At 42.1% G+C, this 18591-nt stretch overlaps 1 protein-coding gene across 1 annotated transcript in view; it reads left to right on the forward strand.

Moving 5' to 3' along the window:
• The first annotated feature begins 1254 nt into the window (after positions 1-1254).
• Positions 1255-18591, forward strand: part of kcnh7 (potassium channel, voltage gated eag related subfamily H, member 7) — a 340856-nt gene continuing 323519 nt past the window's right edge. Inside the window, 2 exon segments of the mRNA XM_034176733.1 lie at positions 1255-1665; positions 4572-4802. Of these exon segments, the coding sequence (XP_034032624.1) occupies positions 1590-1665; positions 4572-4802 (307 nt within the window). The 5' untranslated portion in view covers positions 1255-1589.

Raw genomic sequence — 18591 nt, forward strand, 5'->3', positions numbered from 1 at the left:
GTGCATCAATGTTTACTCAATTTTAATCAGCGTGTCCTCACCATATGCCCATGATAGCATTTATTGTTTTTCAGTTACTGCAACAACCTGGAAGAGATGGAGTCCATCATTTATCGATCTGTTACACCCATTATGCAAGTGGGAAGTATTCTGGAATTTTGACATAGACCATATCAGAATTCTGCTATGGTGCAACAGTCCTGCAAGTGTATAAAAGAAGCCGTGGTCCAAAAGTGTTGTTCAAATTTCCATTTTTATGTATTTCACAAAAATGAAATCTGAACCTACCCCTAAGCCATTTAAGACAAAAGCCTTTGTAAGGTTGCTAGACAGTTGAGACATCCGGTTTAGAACCTCGTTACCACACTAAAAGCATGCAGTGCCTTGCAGATATGGTGCTCAGATTTCAAAGTGCAAAAAAACAAAAACAAAAAAGGGAAAAAAAAGAGAAAATCCAACTTTTTCCTAGTTTGCATTTTGTGCAGAATGTATTTATTCACTTACTGCATTTTACAATCTGTGGCTTTTACACAAACTTTAGAATTTGATAGAAAGTTGCAATGTTTTAATTTAGTGATATATTTGTCCTGGGCAGTTTGTGAACTGGGCCAAAAACTGAATTTTTGTACTCTTGAATCTGACTTCCATTTCTGGAAGTGGACTGCACAAGGCTCTAAAGTGATGTCTTAGCTGCATGGCAGCCATGCAGGACTGGGGTTTAATTTTTTGGAAATATATGTTTGTTTGTTTTTTATTTAAGTTTGGAAATTTGAACAGTATTTCCAATTCCAGACCACAACTTTGCACACTTCTGGGAATCTTGTGCAGCGGCGCAGTTCCGATGCTACAGATCCAGTTTGTAAATAGTTCTGATTTGCAAAGTGGACTCATATTGTGTTTATAATGAGCTCAGGGGCCCTCAGACAAAAGGGGCCAAAGCACTTTTACATGGCTTTTGCCAGACTAAAAAAAACAATTACATCAATTATTTCTATAGATGCTGCTTTCAAAAGCTTTGTTTTTGTTGTTTGATTTTTGTCACAGTGCTCTATATTCGTTATCATGTTCTGGGATTTTGGATCATTCAGATGGAGTGTCATTTGTGTTAAATTGGTTAGTTCCTGGAGTAACACGGGTTCCAAAGTAATCCGTTACGCGCGGCCCTGGAATCTGTTTGTGTGCGCACTCTGCCATTGGCCGCCGCAGCCGTCAGTCTTCGCTCTGCAGCGCCGGAGCTGCGATGCGCACGCATCACGCACAGGCAGACGCGCACATAACGCTCGCGGCGCTTCCGAGGAGCGGCGGTGAGATGTCGGTTCGACTGCGGCGGGCCGACTCGACTCCTTTGTGCGTTACGTCGGAGAGGAGCCCGTGCCATGCGCGCGGCCGGGGGCGCGTCGGAGCTGAAATAAGGGAGACACGCGGAGGGGCCCCGATCCGTGCGGGGATGACTGAGTGGTGACAAAGAAAACCGGGGAGCCCCTCTGGCTTCGGCTCACAGCCGCTTCTACTTGACCGAAGGCGCTTCGAGCAGCCAAAGATTTGTTTGTTTGTTTGTTTCCGATCATCTTTATTTGCGCAGGAGAACCATGCCTGTCCGGAGGGGCCATGTTGCGCCACAAAACACATTTTTGGGAATAATTATTCGGAAATTCGAAGGACAAAGTGAGTATGAGTGTTTCCCGTTGTGCAGCGCAGCGCCGCAGGCCAAATGATTAGGAACCTAAAAGCATCATTTAGCATGTGAGGAGGGTCAGAATGATCAAAAACAAACATTCTTATCCTGCTTTGTTCTTGTAGTACCGGAGCGCCTCTTGCTTGCTCCTTTCTGCTCCATGAGTTAGAAAACATTAAGTGTATTTGTAAAGGTGCATTTGTTTTATCATCTGGGCCATGGAAAATATGGACAAGTGTCTTTTAAAAATAAATTGATCCATTCACACAGAAGTACAAGTGTAAAGTTTTTTGTTTTTTTTTAATTATGGAACAGTGGAGCACATAATGATACTTTATTGTTCAGTGAATTAATCAACAAATTAATTGATCAACATTAAAAATAAACTTGACCTGTTTGAAAACACCATGCAACACATATCCATATTTTACATTTTCTTCTGCTTTTCTCTTTTTTGTGTCATTGTAAATTTGAATAATTGGGTTTTGGGTCTGTAGGTCTGTAATACATCAAACCTGTTCCCTTGTTTGCACTCGGGGTTGCCACAGCAAATCTGAGGTGAATCTGCATGTTGATTTGGCACAGATTTTACGCCGGATGCCCTTCCTGACGCAACTCCACCTTACATGGAGAAATGTGGCAGGTGCAGAGTTTGAACAGGGTTCGAACCTGGAGGGAAACTGGTTTATTTATTTGTTTGTTATCCAGTTTGCTGAAAACGGTAATTTCCTTCATTATTGACACTTTGGTTAGTTTATGTAGGATTATTTGGTCGATCCTTTTTCCAGTCTGGTTTGAAGAAATTATGTCAAATATTACTTCAGCGTTTCACAGAAACCAAGGAAAACTCTTCCAAACTCTTGTTTTGACCAAACAACAGTCTAAGATAGCATGAATTTTTAAAGGAGTGGCTGTGGGTACAGTAGCATAGTTGTTAATGTAGATAATACTACTGCATCCAGTAATCATCCACCGTGATTACTGCAAGATCTCTAATCATCAAAGAGAGACATCATAGCATCGAAACACAAACTAATAGATTAAATAATTTTTTGTGATGTCATCACAAACAGGTGCGAGATCAGGTTGAATAAATCCCAAGCTCAAAACTTTATAGGGTTAGAGTTGTGCATGAACCACATTGGGCAGTTTAAGTAACAGTAGGTGCCACACTAATAGCTATTCACAGTCTGTACCGCATCTTTACTAGTCGGTAATTTTGGAATCTGAAATATGTCCATTTACCATATTTTTCCAACCATGAAAACTGTGCCCTTTTTCAGATGTATTTCCAGAACTACTTTAAATATTTTTTATTGGTTTAGAGTTTGTTTATATATATATATATATATATATATATATATATATATATATATATATATATATATATATATATATATATATATATATAGTGTGTGTATGTATATAAAAAGATTGAATCAGTCTTAAAATCCATTCAAAAGCCCTAAAAATCAGTTTCTACCTGTCCTGTTCTTAATTTAAAAGTTTCTAACCAGTTAAAACCAAATAAGCATCATTTTAAGACATTCCGCTGTTATTTATAATGCTAAAAAAAAATAAATAAATATGGTAATTACAGGGAAAAATAAGGTTTGGTTGAAATGGCTTTAAATTGAAAGAGCTTTAAATATCATCCTAAAAGACTTTTATAGAAACCAGCTAAAACTGGTTTATTTAAAACCATGAAATGTCAGATGAAACGACATTATCGAGTTGAAGGCTTTTTACTCTTAGTTTATGCCATATAATGCTAAAAAAAAAGGTAAATAAATAAATAAATAAATAAAGTTGCTAATGTCTCATGCATAGTTACAGTTTGTCCCCACAACCCTTAATTGGAATGAGCAGGTTCAGCAAATGAGTGAATAAATAAATTAAATAATGGTTCAAACCAGTTAAAACTGTTCTTTCATCATTCATAGTGTATATGGTCACATTGAAAATAGTTTTAATTCAAATTGTTCAACACTAATATTGTTTCACTATTCGTTTAAAGCAACAAAATTTTTACAAGAAGTGTAACACCCTCCCTTACAAGTTTAATATGCAGATTATTTTTTATATGCCATAATATATGGTTCTTGACATCTTTTATGAGATATCATTTGTGTTCTTTGTACAGATGTTGCCGCCTGGTGTTATTCTGCTAACTGCTCCACTGAAACGAGTCCGTTCGCTCCCAAACTCTGACAGTTATTCTCGTGGGATTGCGGATTGGGTATTTTCAAGTTAAAACATTTTTGTGCCACTGTTAAGCCCGGGCATATTTCTTTCTCTTATGTGTCTCCAAGGTGTCATCTTTGCCAGCATGATTGTTTAGGTCTTGTGATTGCGATCGATAATCGATTAAATCCACCGTGAATCACTTCTTTAAGATGCTTACATTGGTCATGTCGTCACCCTGACTGAAAGTAAAAACTCGTTTCAATTAATAAAAAGAATAAAACTACTACTTCTTTGTGTTTATCAGTGGATTGCAAACCAGCTTTCGAGGTACATGCTGCTACCTACAGTATTGGAGTGTGTGGAATAATTCCATTAATTATTCTAAATCCATACAATACAGAATATGAAACAATAAAACAATCAAAATGCACAGCAAATATGTCAACACTTAGGAAAGAGGACAAGTTGGATATTTTTTGGAAATATAGGTTAATGGCAAGATTATCCAGTTTGAAAACAGTGTACAATGTTTTTTAGAATTTCCATCATATAGAACAGGTAAAATCAGTTTTTCTCAAATAAAAGGGGCTAATTCTCATTTAGAAGAATTGGGAAACGTCAGAATTTGCCATTTTTCTTGATGAATGTCTTCTGTGACTGGTGTTCCTGTTGATGGGTTACTCATCAATTGTCTCTTTGCTCTTCACAGATAAGAAATTTGTCATCGCAAACGCCCGGGTGCAGAACTGTGCCATCATCTACTGTAATGACGGCTTCTGCGAGATGACCGGCTTCTCCAGGCCTGACGTCATGCAGAAGCCGTGCACCTGCGACTTCCTGCATGGCCAGTTCACCAGCCGGCACGCGGTGGCCCAGGTGGCCCAGGCGCTGCTGGGCTCGGAGGAACGCAAAGTGGAGATCACCTACCACCGCAAGGACGGTGAGTGCAGAGGTCAAGGGTCGGCCAACTGTCACTGAAGCCCTCCCACTCCCTCTTCAAAAACAACACTCGTATTTTCGGTACTTTGCACTATAGGATGCAGTTTCAAAACAATGCTTAAGCAGAAAACTTTTAGTGCCGCCTGCAACATTTATGGCAGCAAATTGCTATGTGCTGCTATTTTGAAGCCTGAGAGGGGAATAGGAGCTGTGAAGTCGAGTTGCTAAAGTGATGCATGGGCTGCTTGGACAGGAGAGATGTTCATTAGTGTGCACTGGGTAGGTGCACCCTGGGAAGAATATGTGGCTCACATCCCTAAAGACTCGTGTGAAGAGCGCTGGTATGGTTTCACCGTTTGAGCTCTCACGGATGAGGTGCTAAATGTGAGATGCTCGTATCTGCTTGTGCCGCTTGTGATTACTGCGCGCGGATCATAACATGGCCTGGCAGCTGCTGCTTTGATGAGTTCCACGTGAGCTCCAGAGTTGGAGTATAAAGCATCAACTGTCCCATTCAGGGAAAGTGACCTTTGTCTGTGTTATGTGTTCAGATGACTAAACCTCCTTGCTTAACATTTGGGAGTAATCGTTGAGTTATGACGCGGCACGCTGACAGATAAAAGGCTTAGCGGTGTTACATGAAGCCGACTGCGGAATCTGCCTGTGTAATTATGTCAATTATATTCTGGCATGAGAGGATAAAGTGCAACTTGTCAATGACCCTGTGAGCTAAAATACTCTGCATAATTAGGAGGAGTGAATTTGAATGTCAACAAAAGTATTTTTATGGTATAAGAACTTAAAAGGGCTTGTATTTTTCAATTTTATCTCCCTTTTGGGTAAAAATGAGGTTTTATATTTGAAATTGCTAAAGTTCTGTGAGTGTCCATGTAGAAAATCTGCTGTTGTAAGCAAAATTCACTGTGAAATGGCACTTTATGTCATTTTAGGGTTAAAATTAGGTTTGTGCACAGCACAGTTGTTTAAATAGCAGTGGGGGCCATACTAATAGCAATTCTTATTCTGTATACGATACCATATCAACAACAGCTTTTTTTTCTTTTTTTTTAATAGCCAGGAACCACGTAATCTGAAATTTGTCCTTTTACCATATTTTTCCAAACATAAATTTTGTGTTGTTGTTGTTGGAACAGTGCATTTAAAAAACAACAACAAAACCTATGTTTGGAGGAACATTTTATATCCAGTTTTAATCAGTTTAAAATAATTCATATTGTTTTTGAGTTTTTTTTTTAAATACAAAACATTTAATAACAGTTTAAAAATGTATTTGTCAGTTTGTAAGAGACCCATACAGCTTCACTAAGACACTTCTCGGCCAACAAAGATCTGGCTCACTCTCCAGCTCTAAGGCGGAGGTAGAAGAGTTCCTTGTGGAAGCCTACAGCGACCCTAATAGGGGTCAGGGTCTAGGAACCAACCACAATATCTCAAGGCCTGGAAAGCCAACAATTGAGTTGAATGTGAAGGAACCTACATGGCAGGAGGTTAAGGACATCGTCCGTAAAGCCAAATCTTCAGCTGCCCCTGGCCCAAGTGGTATACCATATAAGGTATACAAGAAATGTCCCAAACTCCTTAGGAGGTTGTGGAAAATTATGAGGAAGATCTGGGCCAGGGGCATAATTCCACCCAGCTGGAAATTGGCGGAGGGATGTTTTGCTCCAAAGGAGGAGAGGTCCTCCACAATCTCTCAGTTTAGGACAATCTCTCTCCTTAGTGTAGAGTGTAAGATCTTTTTTTCTGTTCTGGCACGAAGAATTACCACCTATATGATACAAAACCAATATATCAATACATCCATCCAGAAAGGTGGTATCCCAGGCTTTTCGGGCTGTCTGGAACACACCTCGATGATTAGTCAATTGATTCAAGAAGCAAGGCAGAAGAAAAGTGACCTAACAGTCGTCTGGTTAGATCTTGCCAACGCTTATGGGTCAATTTCACATAACCTCATCCAAGAAGGGCTTGACCATTATTCCATTCCTATGGCAATTCGAGGCTTGATTAACAACTATCTTGCGGGATTTCGACTCAGGTTTTCATCAGCGTTCTTTACCACCAGTTGGCTGGACCTCCAAAAGGGGATTCCAACAGGGTGTACCATCTCCCCCATTTTGTTCATTATGGGAATGAACTTATTGTTATCTGCAGCAGAGTGCATAACCCGGGGTCCCAAGTTGGAATCCAGTGTAGAGCAGCCAGTGCTGCGAGCATTCATGGACGACATCACTGTAACAACTGTGACGCACGTCCAAGCAAGATGGGTGCTGGAAACCTTGGGTAGTGTCGCCACCTGGGCAGGTATGCTGTTTAAAGCCAGGAAGTCTAGGAGTATGGTCATTAGGAAGGGTAGAGTCACCAGCAAGTTTAGCCTCAAAGTACAGGGTGAGGTCATTCCATCCATCGAGGGCAGCCCAATAAAATGCCTGGGAAAATGGTTCAATGCGTCGATGACGGATGGAGCCAATGTTGCTGAGGCTGTGAAGCAGACCGAGGAATGGCTGAAGAAGATAGATAAGTCTTTACTCCCGGGCAACTTCAAGACCTGGCTGTATCAACATGGCCTCTTGCCCAGGCTACTTTGGCTATTCACAGTCTGAGTTTCCCATGACTACCATCGAGGTCATCGAGAGGAAGATCAACAAGCACCTGCGGAGGTGGCTGGGAATTCCCCCAAGCTTCTCAGCAGTGGGCCTTTACATCCGGTCTGGTCAATTGCAACTCCCCCTGTCATCAGTTGTTGAGGAGTACAAGGTGGCAAAATGCAGGGTCGTCCTAAGCTTGAGGAATTCTAACGATGACCTCATTAAACAAGCGGGCATTACAACTAGGTCTGGACGCAAATGGTCTGCCAACACAGCTGTGGAACAGGCCATCGGTTCCCTGAAGTTGCGGGATATTGCTGGCAACCAATGCGTCCATCGACAAGGTTTCGGCTCTGCACAATTTCAAACTTGGGGAGGCGCAAACATGAGAACCAGGCGAGGCATGGTGCAGGCAGAAGTGAGGAACAGGGAGGAGGAGAAGCGAGTAGCCAGAGCAGTGCAGCAAGGATCCCAGGGGGCCTGGACAAAATGGGATCTGCCTAGGCGCAAAGTCACATGGAGAGAGCTGTGGCGCCTGGAGCCATACCGCATCTCCTTCCTCTTGCGGTCGGTCTATGACACCCTCCCCTCTCCAGTACATCTGCATACATGGGGGCTAAGAGAGGATCCACTTTGCAAGTTGTGCAGCCAGAAGGGGACTCGGGCCCACATACTCTCTGGGTGTAAAATATCTTTGACCCAGGGGCGGTTTAGATGGCGTCATGACAAAGTGCTCCTCTCATTGGCTGATACCATAGAGCGGGAGAGAGTCAAGAAGAGACCAGTTCACACAACTGCAGGAAGAATGATCACCTTCCTTAAGGAAGGAGCCAGGCCTGTACAGACCACCAAAAGGATAAGACCCAGTATACTTCATGCCGCAAGCTCCTGGGAGATGAGGGTGGATGTAGGGAGTAGGTTGCAGTTTCCCGAGGTGGTGCAAACATCCCTCCGCCCCGACATAGTGCTGTGGTCGGCAAAAGACCAGAAGATAATCCTGGTCGAGCTAACGGTGCCATGGGAAGAGGGCTGCGAGGAGGCCCACGAAAGGAAAGCTGCAAAATACCAACCTCTGGCCCAAGAATGTCGAGACAGGGGCTGGCAAGCATGGGTTTTCCCTGTAGAGATAGGGTGTAGGGGCTTCCCAGCGAAGTCTACATGGAGCTTCCTTTGTGCCATTGGGATGGATGAGCAGAGTAAAAGCAAGCGGCTCGCCGGATGGGGGAGGAGGCAGAACGTGCCTCATGCTGGATCTGGAGCAAAAGGGAGGAGGAGAGCTGGAAGCCGGGGGCAGATGGGCAGTGAGTTGGCCACTCACTGCGGGCCCACCAACTGGAGGGTGTCGTGGTTTAGGGCTGAAACACCCAGAGAAGGTTGGATACCACCTGATGACATCTGCCCCAGGCCTAAAGCTACAGCTACCTGCTAAGGTAGCTGAGGAAGGCACTAATAAGTGTATTCATTAAGTAAAATGTAATGGCTTAAAATCAGTTTTTGCCTGTTCTTAATTTAAAACCATTTCAAACCAGCTAAAATCAGAATATCAGCCTTGTTAGATGTTTCACAGGTGTTTATAATGTCTGCAAAAATTAGATACTTGGAGAAAAATTGAGGTAATATTTGGTTCAAACCATGATTGAACTGGCTTGAAATTGAAAGTGCTTTATCATCCTAAAAGAGTTTTATATAAGCCAGTTAAAACTAGTGTATTTAAAACTACAATGTGGATCGAGGGGGATTATACACTTTTTTATTGCAGAGGAGGCTCAGAAACAAACACCTGCATACTCCACAATGAACCTGCATACTTCACAATAAAAAATTCAAATGTCAAGGTTAATACTTTATCGTTCATCTAAAGTGAAAAGTCTTCCTTTGGTCTTTTCAAACAGGCCGTCCTTTCTTTGGTGTAGTGTGCTTCTTTGCTGGACAAAGAAAATCCACTTCAGAGTTGGGAACGAGTTGCTGTTGGTTCTCTGCTAAAATGAACGTGTACAGTAGCTTTGCTAGGTGATATTCCACTGAGGCGCTGTTCATGGTAGCATTAGCATTGGTGCGCTTGTTTCTAGATGTATCGTTATCAAGTGTGCCCTGGTGTTGGCCCTGGTGTTTTTCTGCTTGCTTTTCTTTTTTTCTAAGCTCATTTGTTACATTTATTATGTGTCCTGTGTTCCATGTCCAAATTTGACATTAAAGTTAAGGTAAAACAATCTTTGGTTAGCTATCTGGTGTGTGTCATAACCAGTGTTGCCACAGTTACTTTGAAAAAGTAATCCAATTACTGATTACTGATAACTCCTTGAAAAAGTAACTGTTACTTTACAGATTACCGTATTTTCCGCACCATAAGGCGCACCTAAAAGTCTTAAATTTTCACAAAAATCGGCCGTGCGCCCTATAATCCGGTGCGCCTTATGTGCGCACTGAATTCCAAAATCTGTAAAAACGACCAACGTTGTCTTTGACCGTCGGAATATCGGACCATTTCCCGCTGACACAAGGACGTAATACGTAAAGTACTTACGCTAGCAGCGTAGAGTACGTACCCTGGCAGCGATAAACCAATCGGAGAAGAGTCCGTGAGTCCGTGGTACATACACTTACCTCTGCACTCCTCCGGTAGTTACCGTATACTACAGGTATCCTGCAAAACAACATTTGTTTGTCTAAGGACCCCCGAAAATGGAGCCAGCGAAGAGACATGCTTACAAGGCACAATTCAAACTGCAGGCTATCTGCGCGTGCACGTTAAAAGAAAAAAAAGAAAGAATGAAAAAAAGAACGAAACTCCGCTGCTTGCTGTGAGGCTGCTCCTCGCTCTTTCCCAAAAAAACACTGTCATAATTGTCTTTAGAAACCAGTCACCATTTGTTTTATTATACATCTGTGTAGTTAATTAATAAAATATTCTCCACACAGACGATTCGCTCGCGCACGCACGTCAAAATCAAATCAATTTCATTTATATAGCGCCAAATCACAACAAACAGTTGCCCCAAGGCGCTTCATATTGTAAGGCAAAGCCATACAATAATTACAGAAAAACCCCAACGGTCAAAACGACCCCCTGTGAGCAAGCACTTGGTGACAGTGGGAAGGAAAAACTCCCTTTTAACAGGAAGAAACCTCCAGCAGAACCAGGCTCAGGGAGGGGCAGTCTTCTGCTGGGACTGGTTGGGGCTGAGGGAGAGAACCAGGAAAAAGACATGCTGTGGAGGGGAGCAGAGATCAATCACTAATGATTAAATGCAGAGTGGTGCATACAGAGCAAAAAGAAAAAGAAACACTCAGTGCATCATGGGAACCCCCCAGCAGTCTAAGTCTATAGCAGCATAACTAAGGGATGGTTCAGGATCACCTGATCCAGCCCTAACTATAAGCTTTAGCAAAAAGGAAAGTTTTAAGCCTAATCTTAAAAGTAGAGAGGGTGTCTGTCTCCCTGATCCGAATTGGGAGCTGGTTCCACAGGAGAGGAGCCTGAAATCTGAAGGCTCTGCCTCCCATTCTACTCTTACAAACCCTAGGAACTACAAGTAAGCCTGCAGTCTGAGAGCGAAGCACTCTATTGGGGTGATATGGTACTATGAGGTCCCTAAGATAAGATGGGAGCTGATTATTCAAAACCTTATAAGTAAGAAGAAGAATTTTAAATTCTATTCTAGAATTAACAGGAAGCCAGTGAAGAGAGGCCAATATGGGTGAGATATGCTCTCTCCTTCTAGTCCCTGTCAGTACTCTAGCTGCAGCATTTTGAATTAACTGAAGGCTTTTCAGGGAACTTTTAGGACAACCTGATAATAATGAATTACAATAGTCCAGCCTAGAGGAAATAAATGCATGAATTAGTTTTTCAGCATCACTCTGAGACAAGACCTTTCTAATTTTAGAGATATTGCGCAAATGCAAAAAAGCATTCCTACATATTTGTTTAATATGCGCATTGAATGACATATCCTGATTCAAAATGACTCCAAGATTTCTCACAGTATTACTAGAGGTCAGGGTAATGCCATCCAGAGTAAGGATCTGGTTAGACACCATGTTTCTAAGATTTGTGGGGCCAAGTACAATAACTTCAGTTTTATCTGAGTTTAAAAGCAGGAAATTAGAGGTCATCCATGTCTTTATGTCTGTAAGACAATCCTGCAGTTTAGCTAATTGGTGTGTGTCCTCTGGCTTCATGGATAGATAAAGCTGAGTATCATCTGCGTAACAATGAAAATTTAAGCAATGCCTTCTAATAATACTGCCTAAGGGAATTATGTATAAAGTGAATAAAATTGGTCCTAGCACAGAACCTTGTGGAACTCCATAATTAACCTTAGTCTGTGAAGAAGATTCCCCATTTACATGAACAAATTGTAATCTATTAGATAAATATGATTCAAACCACCGCAGCGCAGTGCCTTTAATACCTATGGCATGCTCTAATCTCTGTAATAAAATTTTATGGTCAACAGTATCAAAAGCAGCACTGAGGTCTAACAGAACAAGCACAGAGATGAGTCCACTGTCTGAGGCCATAAGATCATTTTTTAACCTTCACTAATGCTGTTTCTGTACTATGATGAATTCTAAACCCTGACTGAAACTCTTCAAATAGACCATTCCTCTGCAGATGATCAGTTAGCTGTTTTACAACTACCCTTTCAAGAATTTTTGAGAGAAAAGGAAGGTTGGAGATTGGCCTATAATTAGCTAAGATAGCTGGGTCAATGGTTTAATTACTGCCACCTTAAAAGCCTGTGGTACATAGCCAACTAATAAAGACAGATTGATCATATTTAAGATCGAAGCATTAATTAATGGTAGGGCTTCCTTGAGCAGCCTGGTAGGAATGGGGTCTAATAGACATGTTGATGGTTTGGAGTAAGTAACTAATGAAAATAACTTAGACAGAACAATCGGAGAGAAAGAGTCTAACCAAATACCGGCATCACTGAAAGCAGCCAAAGAGAACGATATGTCTTTGGGATGGTTATGAGTAATTTTTTCTCTAATAGTTAAAATTTTATTAGCAAAGAAAGTCATGAAGTCATTACTAGTTAAAGGAATACTCGGCTCAATAGACCTCTGACTCTTTGTCAGCCTGGCTACAGTGCTGAAAAGAAACCTGGGGTTGTTCTTATTTTCTTCAATTAGTGATGAGTAGTAAGATGTCCTAGCTTTACGGAGGGCTTTTTTATAGAGCAACAGACTCTTTTTCCAGGCTAAGTGAAGATCTTCTAAATTAGTGAGACACCATTTCCTCTCCAACTTATGGGTTATCTGCTTTAAGCTGCGAGTTTGTGAGTTATACCACGGAGTCAGGCACTTCTGATTTAAGGCTCTCTTTTTCAGAGGAGCTACAGCATCCAAAGTTGTCCTCAATGAGGATATAAAACTGTTGACGAGATAATCTATCTCACTCACAGAGTTTAGGTAGCTACTCTGCCCTGTGTTGGTATATGGCATTGGAGAACATAAAGAAGGAATCATATCCTTAAACCTAGTTACAGCGCTTTCTGAAAGACTTCTACTGTAATGAAACTTATTCCCCACTACTGGGTAGTCCATCAGAGTAAATGTAAATGTTATTAAGAAATGATCAGACAGAAGGGGGTTTTCAGGGAATACTGTTAAGTCTTCAATTTCCATTACCATAAGTCAGAACAAGATCTAAGGTATGATTAAAGTGGTGGGTGGACTCATTTACATTTTGAGCAAAGCCATTCGAGTCTAACAATAGATTAAATGCAGTGTTGAGGCTGTCATTGTCAGCATCTGTGTGGATGTTAAAATCGCCCACTATAATTATCTTATCTGAGCTAAGCACTAAGTCAGACAAAAGGTCTGAAAATTCACAGAGAAACTCACAGTAACGACCAGGAGGACGATAGATAACAACAAATAAAACTGGTTTTTGGGACTTCCAATTTGGATGGACAAGACTAAGAGACAAGCTTTCAAATGAATTAAAGCTCTGTCTGGGTTTTTGATTAATTAATAAGCTGGAGTGGAAGATTGCTGCTAAACCTCTGCCTCGGCTCGTGCTACGAGCATTCTGGCAGTTAGTGTGACTCGGGGGTGTTGACTCAGTTAAACTAACATATTCATCCTGCTGTAACCAGGTTTCTATAAGGCAGAATAAATCAATATGTTGATCCATTATTATATCATTTACTAACAGGGACTTAGAAGAGAGAGATCTAATGTTTAATAGACCACATTTAACTGTTTTAGTCTGTGGTGCAGTTGAAGGTGCTATATTATTTTTTCTTTTTGAATTTTTATGCTTAAATACATTTTTACTGGTTGTTGGTGGTCTGGGAGCAGGCACCGTCTCTACGGGGATGGGGTAATGAGGGGATGGCAGGGGGAGAGAAGCTGCAGAGAGGTGTGTAAGACTACAACTCTGCTTCTTGGTCCCAACCCTGGATAGTCACGGTTTGGAGGATTTAAGAAAATTGGCCAGATTTCTAGAAATGAGAGCTGCTCCATCCAAAGGGGGTTTGATGCCGTCTCTCCTAACAAGACCAGGTTTTCCCCAGAAGCTTTGCCAATTATCTATGAAGCCCACCTCATTTTTTGGACACCACTCAGACAGCCAGCAATTCAAGGAGAACATGCGGCTAAACATGTCACTCCCAGTCCAATTGGGGAGTGTCCCAGAGAAAACTATAGAGTCCGACATTGTTTTTGCAAAGTTACACACCAATTCATATAATTTTAGTGACCTCCGATTGGCGTAACCGGGTGTCATTACTGCCGACATGAATTACAATCTTACCAAATTTACGCTTAGCCTTAGCCAGCAGTTTCAAATTTCCTTCAATGTCGCCTGCTCTGGCCCCCCGGAAGACAATTGACTATGGTTGCTGGTGTCGCTAACTTCACATTTCTCAAAACAGAGTCGCCAATAACCAGAGTTTGATCCTCAGCGGGTGTGTCGCCGAGTGGGGAAAAAACGGTTAGAGATGTGAACGGGTTGGCGGTGTACACGGGGCTTCTGTTTAGAACTACGCTTCCTCCTCACAGTCACCCAGTCGGCCCTGCTTTCCCGGCTGCTCGGGATCTGCTGGAAGGGAACTAACAGCGGCTAAGCTACCTTGGTCCGCACCGACTACAGGGGCCTGGCTAGCTGTAGAATTTTCCACGGTGCGGAGCCGAGTCTCCAACTCGCCCAGCCTGGCCTCCAAAGCTACGAATAAGCTACACTTATTACAAGTACCATTACTGCTAAAGGAGGCCGAGGAATAACTAAACATTTCACACCCAGAGCAGAAAAGTGCGGGAGAGACAGGAGAAGCCGCCATGCTAAACCGGCTAAGAGCTAGTAGCTGCGCTAAGCTAGCGGATTCCTAAAAGCACGCAAAGTGAATAATGTGTAAATTTAGAGGTGATTCAGCAGAGGGAGTGCTTTAGTTAAGGCATGTGAAGATTACACTGTGAAACAAATCGTTATCTAGTTAACTAGATCAATCTAACTGCGCAGATTAAACAGCTAACAGATACTGCAAAACACCACTGTGCTCCGGAACAGGAAGTGATACAATACCACAGTGAGAGCCAACCACCAGTGATTCAAGGAGAGGTTCAGTTGACCATTAATTGTTCCTCACGTTAAAAGAAAAAAAGAACGAAACTCCGCTGCTTGCTGTGGGGCTGCTACTTGCGCTTTCCCAAAAAAACTGTCATAATTGTCTTTAGAAACCAGTCACCATTTGTTTTATTATACATCTGTGTAGTTAATTAATAAAATATTCTCCACACAGACGATTCGCTCGCGCACGTTAAAGGAAAAAAAGAACAAAACTCCGCTGCTTGCTGTGGGGCTGCTCCTCGCTCTTTACCAAAAAAACTCTGTCATAATTGTCTTTAGAAATCAGTCACCATTTGCTTTATTATACATCTGTGTAGTTAATAAGTAAAATAATCTCCATGGATGATTCCCTCGCGCGCGCATGTAAAAAAACAAGAAAAAGAAACTCCGCTCCCGCTGCTGCGGGGCTGCTGCTCGCTCCAAAAACTCTGTCATGATTGTGAAATAAAAGACAAAAGAGACATAAGTCCTGCTCACAGGCTGCTACCAGATACAGGACATGTTCACATCCTCAGTCAAACTCCAGACATCTCCACGTCACTACATATTCAGTCCCTGATTGGTCATCGCGGCGCAACGAGACGAAAAAGTTCAGATTTTTCAACTTGGGGAGGAGGGCAACGCAACGTGACGCAACGCAACGTGACGCGACGCAACGCAATATCGCACCACAAACGCTCAAAACGCTCAAAATTGCTTCACTCGTGTCGCTTCACTCGCGTCACGCTGCGCGGTTTGGTGCCAAAACGCGTCCTTACATAGGGATTACATGGCAACCTGTGGCTGCAGTCGCTCGCGTCGCGCCTGGTGTGAACACGGAGAACGTAACTCCCGCGATAAACGAGGGACCACTAAGGAATTTGTACTCTATCTGGATTTGGTGTGACTAGTGTTATTAGGCCTACAATACATGCCCAGTTTATTTTCGGTGTGGCTCACAGCGTTGTTCGTAAGCACCCCCCTCATCCTCTGTGCTCCGGGACCTCCCACTTTACAAATTAAGCACTGGGCTTAATCTAAGAAAACTTGAATTTTGAAGTTCACCCCAATGACTGACCGTTGGTAACTTTGACCTCACCTGGGGAATTCCAGAACCACTGATATTTTGTGGATTTTCCTGCAAAGGTCCACATACACACTCAATGCACATTTAGCATTCAGAAACACATGTTTGCATTTTGGTTTGGGGGCTCTCTCGCTGGGCTGCGACTGTTGGAGAATAGCCAGCACGAATTTGCGGCAAAACATGCAAATGAGTGACAAATTCTCAGTTGGTATTTCACTGAAATGGCATGTTTGTACGCAAAGTCCTTCAGAGTTGAATAAGCGGCGGTTTTTGGGAAATTTTATGGACCCACTAACTGACTGACTCCGTTAATTCTACGCTTGCCGTACTAATCATAGGGAATATTGTTGTACTGTGTTCCTGCTTTTCCTGAGTTACGTCACATTCAGCCATAAGAAGTTAGATGTTTCTTCTGCCAAAAGGGGGTTCGGTCTACATCGATTCGCTGAGCAAACAGCATTAATGAGGCCACAAATACCCTCATGTTTCATTGATTTTCAGAGCGGTTGCATCGGAGAGGGGAAATCGATGATGGCCAAACGCCTTCCCTGCGCTCGTTGCCTCATAGGAGACTCAGATAAAATACAGCTGGAGTGCTGCAAACTGACTGCCCCAGCAGTGAAGGGGAAGGCCTCATTACCATTTTGGATTTGGTGCCTCTAATTATCTCCGTGTTTGCCGTCTCACCTGCCTCTGTCCTCTCCGGGGAAGGTCATGCGCCTGTCTCTGCGAGGCATAAAGGCTTTTATTTAAACAACAACTAGCACCACTGTTCACGTCTCACATGGTTATCATTTCCTCTTCTTCTCAGTGAGCGCGTTTTTAAGGTATTGTATACGAGTATCTTCTGTATGGTGTCTGAATGTTCACTAAAACAAAGAAGCAGGCTGCTTCCCTGAGAACAGTAGACAATTTCAGTCCTGGAAAGGCAAAGCAAAGATGGAGGACTGGTCGACAAAAATCAAACAAGACAATAGGAGGGTTTTTTTTTTTAAAGATATAAAACATTACAATTATCAAAGGGGAAAAACTGTTATTGGGGTTTGGGGACTATCTGAGCACACATAGGGCGAGATGTCGGGTACACCCTGAACAGGACACCAGTCAGTCGCTGGTTCACATATAGACAGGCAAACATATGCACATACACACTTACAGCCAGTATAGCTTTTCCATTTCACTTAGCTTGCACATCTTTGGAAGTGAGAGGAAGGCGGAGCACCCGGAGCAAACCAATGCAAACACGGGAAGAACATGCAAATTCCACACAGAAAGGACCAGGTGGGAAGCAAACCCACGACAAACTGACAACGTCTTTGCAAGCTCAGTTTGACATATTATTTTTGTAGCGCATGCTGAACAGATGTGGTTTATCTGCCAATTTTGGCTCCTATGTGGCAGGTTGGTCTTTATGAAATCCATCCCAGGCATCTTTAAAGTCATTTAGAATCCCTGCTTCAAACACTTCAGTTAGGAGTTCATTTCACCAGTTTATTATCCTCAGTGTAAAGAAGATTTGCCTGTTGTCTGTCCTGGTTATGGTTTTCAACCACTTATATTTGTGTTCTCTTATATTTCTAGTCTCATCTGTGAATGATTCAAGTAGGTTGTATTCAGCTGTTTCCTGACTGTCTTGAATCTGTATATAAAGTTCTCACTTATTCTTGAAGTCTGGAGAGGGTTTCTCAGTCACAATTTACTTATCTTACCTCATTCCCCCAAATCCGTTTGGTTAATCATGGATTAACATAAGTTGTACACCAATTAATCAAGCCGGTTAAATTCACTTTGAGATAATTGGCCTTGCCCAGTGTTGGTGTTCCATGCCCTTTGTGAATTGGTGAACTGTTGAGGTGATTTCTGCACTAATGTTTAAATAATGAGGACAAACTGGTTAAAATTCTGTCAAATTTGATGTGATAGATTAATCCAAAAACCAGCTGTGTGTTGTGTATGTAGTATTCCATGAATCTGCCTGGTGTCATATTTTTGGAATAACCTGGAATTAGTAGATTTTTATATCTTTTTCTTCACTTCTTGACTTTGGTTGGGATTGGTGGTTTGCCCTTTTAGGTCTCTTCTTGATAGCACATCAGTGAAATTCCTGTCATGAATTGTTTACCTAAATATAAGTCAAATTATGAAACACCATAACAGCAAAGCTGCAATAATCAATAGTAACAATATACAAAATTGACCGCAGTATGGAACCAGGTTTGGACTTGGGTTGAAACCATCAAATGCATGTCCAGTTCAGCATATTGACATGAAGGTCCATCTGTTGTTGTTGCACCGTGTACCAGCTGTCAGACGATAGCGATGCGTCGCCACATCAGCTATTCCTACAAGGTTGACAGTTTGTTCTCATCAGATCCAGCGTTGCCACCTGTTGTTAAGACATTCTTAAAAACTGCACAGTGCACAATTCCAGCTTAATTTAGTAATTGATTGTAGGTAATTAACGCTGTAACATCCACTGTTGGAGAATTACAACAGTTTTTGTTAATCCTAAAAAACTATAATTTATTTACCT

This window comes from Thalassophryne amazonica, chromosome 1 (genome assembly GCF_902500255.1).
Source record: "Thalassophryne amazonica chromosome 1, fThaAma1.1, whole genome shotgun sequence".
NCBI lineage: Eukaryota > Metazoa > Chordata > Actinopteri > Batrachoidiformes > Batrachoididae > Thalassophryne > Thalassophryne amazonica.